General features: G+C 44.9%; 1 protein-coding gene across 1 annotated transcript in view; it reads right to left on the reverse strand.

Annotated features, from left to right (window-relative positions):
• The window catches only part of MTCH1 (mitochondrial carrier 1), a 19652-nt gene extending 19524 nt beyond the window's left edge, over window positions 1–128 (reverse strand). Inside the window, exon 1 of the mRNA XM_042780756.1 lies at window positions 1–128. Within this exon, the coding sequence (XP_042636690.1) occupies window positions 1–128 (128 nt within the window).
• Window positions 129–7928: the final 7800 nt, after the last annotated feature.

Consider the following 7928-nt stretch of genomic DNA (forward strand, 5'->3'; position numbering starts at 1 on the left):
GGATCGCGAGCCCGGGCCTCGACCCCCGCCGCCGCTCCGCCGCGAGCTCCGGCTCCCGCTCCAGCGCCCGCCATCCCCGCGGCACCGCCGCGAGCCCAGGGCGCCACTTCCGGGTCCGAAGCCCCCATGGCTTCGGGCGACGAGGTCACTCCCCGTCACGTGACGAGCGAATGCTCCGCCCCTCGCGGGCGTCAGTGGGCGGGGGCGGGGCGCACCATTCGCTGGCTCGGGGGAGCATGGGGGCGTGGCGCGGCGTGTGGTACATGCCGCCTGTGACCCTCGGATTTAACTGGGGACTAGTTGCATGCTGGGATTAGAATTGCTGGTCAGCGGTGGTAGACGACCCAGGCCCTGGGTTCCAAGGCTGTGGTGGTCGCCGCAGGCCGGGAGGCTCCCCCGGGATCCCCAAAAAGTCCCGGGGGCGGGGCTCGGTGGCTCTGGAAGCCAGACGCCCCCAATATGGTCAGAAGCGCTTTCAAACCCCCTCCCCGGCTTCCAGAGCTTTCGTTCCAGTTCTGGGCCCGCCCCTTTGCGGCCCCAGATCCCAGTCACCGCGGGCTGTAAGGGGCTCTGCACAAGCTAACCTTGTGCTGTAGGCCGTACTCTGCAGTTTCCAGCCAGCCCCCTTGTCATACCCCTTTGCAACAATTGCCATGAATGTCCTCCCAGCAGACCAAGTCCACTCGCCTCTCAGAGATTCTGGTCATCTTTGCTCATTGAGCTGTCGCGAACATCCCTTGGAGACCATGGTTATTAAGTTTGTTTTACCTTTAAAGTACTTGAGTGTCCCCTTCACTAGACGGTTTTAGTCAGTCATTTAAGTTCGAGCACACTGAGGCACTGTGCTAAAAATAAAAAAAGTCACTGCCTAGAGTCGATCCTTCCTCTGGTGAGCCCTCCTTGGGTTTCTAGGACAGTATCTCTACGGAAGTAGATTGCACAATCTTCCTTCCGAGGAGTGGCTGGTGGGTTTGAACCACCAGCCTGGTTAGCAGTTAAATGCCTTAGGCACCACGCCACCAGGGCTCCTGCAGGCACTGTGCTAGGCGCACTCTAATCTTTGTTGTTAGGTGCCGTTAGTCCCAACTCATAGCCACCCTGTGTACAGCAGAACTAAACACTGCCCTGTCCTGGGCCATCTTCACTATTGCCATGCTTGAGCCAATCCTTGCAGACACTGTGTCAATCCATCTCCTTAAGGGTCTTTCGCTGACCCTCCACTTTACCATGTATGATATCCTTCTCCAGGGTCTGGTCCCTTCTAACAACATGACCAGAGTATAGGAGAGAAGTCTGGCTGTTCTCACTTCTAAAGAACATTTTGATTGTACTTCCTCCGAGAGAGATTTGTTTGTCCTTCTAACAGTCCATGGTACTCTGATCTTTGTTAAAAATTAGTAATAAATTAAATGAATGCCCTTTAAATTCACTTACTATGTGCCAGTCACGTTTCTAAGTGTTTAACTCATGTATCACAACAATCCCATCAACAGGGTACTTAAATACAGCAAGTTGCTGTTGTTGTTGTTATGTGCCGTCGAGTTGGCCCCGACTCATAGCCACCCCTCCTTGGATTGTAGAGGCAGTATCACTAGGGAAATAGATTGCCCAACCTTCCTTCCGAGGAGTGGCTGGTGGGTTTGAACCACCAGCCTTTTGGTTAGCAGTCAAGTGCCTTAGGCACTATGCTACCAGAGCTCCTAATACAGCAAGTACCTGTTCCTATTTGTAAATGTGCCTGGCTCCCTGCAAAACACCCAAAACTGCCAGTTGTGGGCGGGCTTGATAAAAGTTTCTGTTTAAAAGGAAACTAACCCAATAGCCTAGAGTCTGGAAAAACACGGCAGTGAAGACTGGGTCCCTCTGCCTGTGCTTATTATCCTGTTGCCAGTTCATTGTGAGAAATGATTTTATCAGAATGATAGATATCTGCCTTTTGACCACTTTTACTTAATAGGTTTCTCACAGTCCATCTTTTCTGCCTTCTTTCTTGCCTTGCCCCCTAAAAAGCCAGCCTCCCCCTTGCTAACCCTAACAAGAAATACTCTACACTTTCTACATCCAAACCCTTCCAGTGTTCTTCCCTCCCTCCAGGGTTCTATCCTGCCTCCCCAACTGTTGGCCTCTTTACTTTAGGCTTGCCCACGTCTGAATCACTGCAAAGCATCTTAGCCCATTCAAGTTACTGTATTTTCTGCTTCAAACACAGCTTTCATCAAATATACCCCTCTCTCCCAAGGATACATTTAATAACTTCCTTTATGCTTTGATTCTGGTTTAGCTTTGTCAGTAGGAGCCTTCAAGTCAAGTTTGTCCACAGCTTCATCTAACATTACAGTATCACACCAACTCTCCATCCAGGAGAGATCATGGTTTCCAGCTTCCAGCTGGGGGTTTACTGTACCTTCCTCACATAAACCTTTTCCTCCTCTGGGCTTAGCCTCGCTGTTTTTTCTCCAGCTGTCTGTTTTTCTTTCTGAACCTGGCTGTATGTCCATTAGGCCTTTAACCCTGCCTGGCATGGTCACCTAACTTTTGGTCTATATTTGGCCCTTTCAGACTGTGAGTTCATGTAAGGCAACCATTTTGTATTGTCTTGTATTATTTTGTATCTTCCAGGGTACTCAATGTAGGGATATACTTATAGTGAGTGTTCAGTAAATTGTTTTAAAATGACTGAACAATTTCCTCAAGTAGAGAAATTAAAGTGAAAATAGGTCCTAGACCAGTCAAACCTCTAAGATACCCAACAGAAGCAAATATAAAAGTGCACTATAGCTATATTTCCACAATTCAGGCTCACAGGGACACTAAGTAGGGGAGAAAAAACAAAAACAAAAAAAACCCTCAGAACAAAAAATGTTACAAACAAGTCAAGTATACATTTCATCATGAGAGTGAACGACCAAAATAAGCACTAATACTCCCAAAAACATAGAACATGAGCTGATAGATAATAATAATTTGAAAGAAACTGTAAGGGGGAAAAAAGTAGATTTCAAATGAAGGTGAAGGTAAAGAATACAAAATAAGGGGGGAATAAAAAAGGACATTATAAAGAAGGAAAAGAAAAAAGCCTCATTGCCACCGAGTAGATTCCAATTCATAGCGAGGTATCCAAGGTTGTAAATCTTTACAGAAGCAGATTGCCTCAGCTTTCTTTTGCGGAGCAGTTGGTGGGTTTGAGCCACCAACCTTTTGGTTAACAGTCAAATGCCTTAACCACTACAGCACCAGAGCTATTATAAAGAGAGAACTAATGTATTTGAAATAGAACCAAACAGAGCATCTAGGAATGAAAAATATACTCACTGAAACGATTGAAAGACAATCTTGCTCACTCTTCATTCAATTGAGAAACCAGGAAATACATGCTTAGAGCTCTTAAGCAGTTAGACCCACATTCACCCCCCACCCCAGGCTGGGGTAGTGTACCCCATTGACTTTCCATTGCCTGCTGCAGTTGCCCCATCACAGCATTTGTCACACTCTATGGTGGCTGCCTATTTTCTCCTCAGTCTTCTATGTTAAAGTTCCTGAGAGCCAGGACTGTTCTATTCATGGTTGAATTCCTAGCCTGGCACCATGCCTATCACCTGGTTTCTAGTTGCTGTCCAGCCAATGTGTGTCAGAGTGGAACCGTGCCCCATAGGATTTCCAGTGGCTAACTTTTGAAAAGTAGATCACCAGACCTTTCTTCCTAGGTGTCCCTGAGTAGACAGGAACCACCAACCTTTCTGGTTAGTTGCCATGCATGTTTACTATTTGCACTGCTCAGGGTAGGCCAAAAACCAAACCCACTGCCATCAAGTTGATTCCGACTCATGGCAACCCTATGGGACAGAGTAGAAGTGCCTCATAGGGTTTCCAGAGCTATAAATCTTTCCAGAAGCAGATTGGTTCATCTTTCTCCCACAGAGGGCAGTGGGTTCAAACCGTCAGTCTTTTAGTTAGCAGGCAAATGCTTTAACCACTGTGCCACAGAGCTCCTCCACCCAGGGTAGGAACTCAAAAATATTTACAATAGTAATAATGGATAAGCAAAAACAATTTTAAAAATATACAAACTTAAAAGTCAAGAAAAGGTTTATATATGGAAGGAAACTTTCTTTGTTGATTACCAGGGGTGGGAGGGGAGGAAACACTGCAAAAATAAAAATAAAATAAAATTTAAAAATATACAAACTTATTTATGTTAGCACCACTTACAGAATGAAAACTTTAGGAAAAGCAACATGCCCAACAATAAGATCAAGTAAACAGCAGAAAATAAATTAACTCATGTAGACCTTGAGTATTACAAGTATACAATATAGATCTTCAGTCCCAGGAATCCTGTGGGGAACTAAATAATGAAAAGAGAATACAAAATGGTAAGTACTCACTATTGCAACTAAGTTGGTATCGCATTAACCAAGGTCAGAGGAGCGATGTCAAGTTCAGCATGAGTGCTCAGGCCTCAGCTGGGGAGGAGACAGGCACACAGGTGTGAGGAGAGTTTACTGTGGTGCAATGAAGAGGGGCTTGTCTAGATGTAAACTCCCTGTTTACTAGGTCTGGGTGGGACTTGTCTGACTGCTGCCTCTCCTTGCCTGCTTCTGGGGGTGAGGGTGAGGAGCACTGGTGTTCCTTCTGTTTTAGATCCCGTGCCTTGACATCAACTCCACAACACCAAGCTACAAAAGAGATCAACTGTAAGTCTTGGCCCCAATCCCGCTTACCCCCACCTTCTCCTACCTCCCACTCCCAATACACGCACACAAAAACCATAGAAATCTATTGAGCAGTTGTTGTTGTTGTTGTTGTTGTTGTTATGTGCTGTAGAGTCAGACCCAACTCATAGCGACCCCTCCTTGGGTTTCCAAGGGAGTATCACTATGGAAGTAGATTGCCCAACCTTCCTTCAAAGGATCAAGCAGTTAATCATAGCTAAATTCAACCAGCTGTCCTATATTAGCGTCCCTGGGTGGCACAAATGGTTTAAGTGCTCAACAACTAGCTGAAAGGTTGGTGGTTCAAACTCACCCAGGGTGCCTTGAAAGACAGGCCTGACAATCTGCTTTGGAAAAGACACAGCCTCAAAAGCCCTTTGGAGCAGTTCTACGTGGTACACATAGCGTCGCCAGGAGATGGAATCCACTCAGTGGCAACTAACCACAACATCTGAATACTGGAGATCCTTCTGCCGTATAAAGTGAGGTATACCTGCACTGTTGTTACTGACTTTACAAATATCACCTTCTTGTATTATTACAGGCTGAAGACTGGACAATGATGGTTATCCTCATTCCACAGATGAGGAAACTGAGATCCAAGAATTTAGTCACTTGCCCAAGGTCACACAGCTAATAAGAGGCAGAACCAGGACATGGTTCAAGATCTGCCTGAGTCTGAAAGCCCACACACGTAGATGGAAAATGGACAGAGGCATGCAGAGCCATGACCCCGGGCCTCCACTACTGCTGCTTTCCAAGCGAGTCACTTCAAGGGTGTTATTTGCATAAAGGCTTTCTGAATGCATGGTCTCTGACAAGGGCAAGATTTCTGCAGCACAACACACAGCTGGCAGCCTATATGAACTAATGACAACCAACATAGGTGCCATGAACATGTAAGCCTGCTGGCAGCAGTTCTCCTGGTCCATTTCTTCATCCCTCAGTTATCATTCTTCTTTTGAGATTATTCTCTTAGAACCCATGTCTGACCTCAGGAGCTCGGCAGTTACTTCGGGTTATGGCTAGGTGCTGTTGAGTCGGCTCTGACTCATAGTGACCCCATGTACAACAGAATGAAACACTGCCTGGTCCTGTGCCAGCCTCACAATCCTTGCTATGCTTGAGCCCATCATTATAGCCATTATAGTGTCAATCCACCTCATTGAGGGTCTTCCCCTTTTTCGCTGACCCTCTACTTTACCGAACATGATATCCTTTGTCAGGGAATGGTCCCTTCTGACAACATGGCCAAAGAAGGTGAGACAAGTCTGGCCATTCTTGCTTCCAAGGAACATCCAGCTACACTTCTTCCAGGACAGATTTGTTTTTTCTTCTGGCAGTCCATGGTATTTTCAGTATTCTTTACCAACATCACAATTCAAAGACATCAACTGTTCTTTGGTCTTTCTTACTCATTGTCTAGCTTTCACATGCATATGAAGCCATCAAAAACACCATGGCTTCAGTTAGGCCACCTAAGTCTTCAAAGTGACATCTTTGCTTCCTAACACTTTAAAGAGGTCTTTTGCAGCAGATTTGCCCAGTGCAATATGATGTCTGAATTCTTGACTGCTCCTTCCATGGGTGTTGATTATGAGTCCAAGTAAAATGAAATCCCTGACAACTTCAATCTTTTTTCCTTTTACTGTGATGTTGCTTATTGGTCCAGTTGTGAGGATTTTTGTTTTCTTTATGTTGAGATGTAATCCATACTGAAACTGTAGTCTTTGATCTTTGCCAGTAAATGCTTGAAATCATCTTCACTTTCAGCAAGCAAGGTTGTGTCATCTGCATATCACAGGTTGTTAATGAGTCTTCCTCCAATCCTGATGCCATGTTCTTCATAAAGTCCAGCTTCTGAGGTTATTCACATTAAATAAAAATGATGAAAGAATACAACCCTGATGCACTCCCTTCCTGATTTAAAACCATGCAGTATCCCCTTGTTCTGTTCTAATGACAACCTCTTGGTCTATATACAGGTTCCTCATGAGCACAATTAAGTGTTCTGGAATTCCCATTCTTCTCAAGGTTATCCATAATTTGTTACGATCCACACAGTCTTTGCGGAGTCAATAAAACACAAGTAAATGTCTTCCTGATATTTTTTGCATTCAGCCAAGATCCATCTGACATCAGCAATGATATCCCTCATTCCACATACTCTTCTGAATACAGCTTGAATTTCTGGCCATTCCGTGTCAATATACTTACTGCTGCAACCATCTTTGAATTATCTTCAGCAAAACTGTACTTGTGTGTGATATTAATGATACTGTTTAATAATTTTCACATTCTGTTGGATAACCTTTCTTTGGAATGGGCACATATATGGGTCCTTCCAGTCTCTGCAATTACTTACTTCTCTACAAATAACCTGCCAGGGGAAAGAAACGTGGGTTTTGGTGTCAAAGATGTCTGACTAAATCCTGGCTTTGCTGCTCACTGCTGTGTGGCCTGGAGAAGTTCTCTGAACTCTGGTTTCCTTGCTATGTGTACATGTATGATAAGAACTGGAGATAAAGATATAGAGTCACCTCTCACTAAATGCTGGCAATTACTAGTGCCAAAGCATCCAGGGGGAGAGCTTCATTCATCTTTGGATGAAATTGGATAGATTTCATTTGACTTGGATATTTTGTCAGCTTCCCATCACTTCCTTCCCGTCTGTCAGTTTGTCATACTGTGGTGGCTAGCACGTTGCTATGATGCTGGAAGCTATGCAACCAATATTTCAAATACCAGCAGGGTCACCCATGATGGACAGGTTTCAGTGGAGCTTCCAGACTAAGACAGATTGGAAAGAAAGGTCCGGAGATCTACTTCCAAAAAATGAGCCAATTAAAACCCTATGAATCACCACAGACTGTTGTCTGATAGAGCTGGGAGGTGAGCAATACTGACCCTCGAGGTTGCAAGGCACTCAAAATACACAGAAGCTGCAACAATGGACTCAACCATATCAATGATTGTGGAAATGTCATAGGTCTGGGCAATCTTTTTTATATGAGGTCACCATGAGTGGTGAACATTGCTTTGTTCTATTGTACATGACTTTTACTATGTGGTAAGCACTGTACTAAAACTGGAGATACAGAGACAAGCCAGGGCCCTGCCCTCTCAGGATCTGGCAAGACCTAAGTCCTCAGGCAAGATTTAAGAGTGTCATATATCATATTTAGAATCTTTTCTAATTTTTCGTTTTGTTCTTGT

The sequence above is a fragment of the Orycteropus afer genome, unplaced genomic scaffold, assembly GCF_000298275.1.
Source record: "Orycteropus afer afer isolate SDZICR_OR568_19922 unplaced genomic scaffold, OryAfe1.0 scaffold00059, whole genome shotgun sequence".
In the NCBI taxonomy this organism is placed as follows: Eukaryota; Metazoa; Chordata; class Mammalia; order Tubulidentata; family Orycteropodidae; genus Orycteropus; species Orycteropus afer.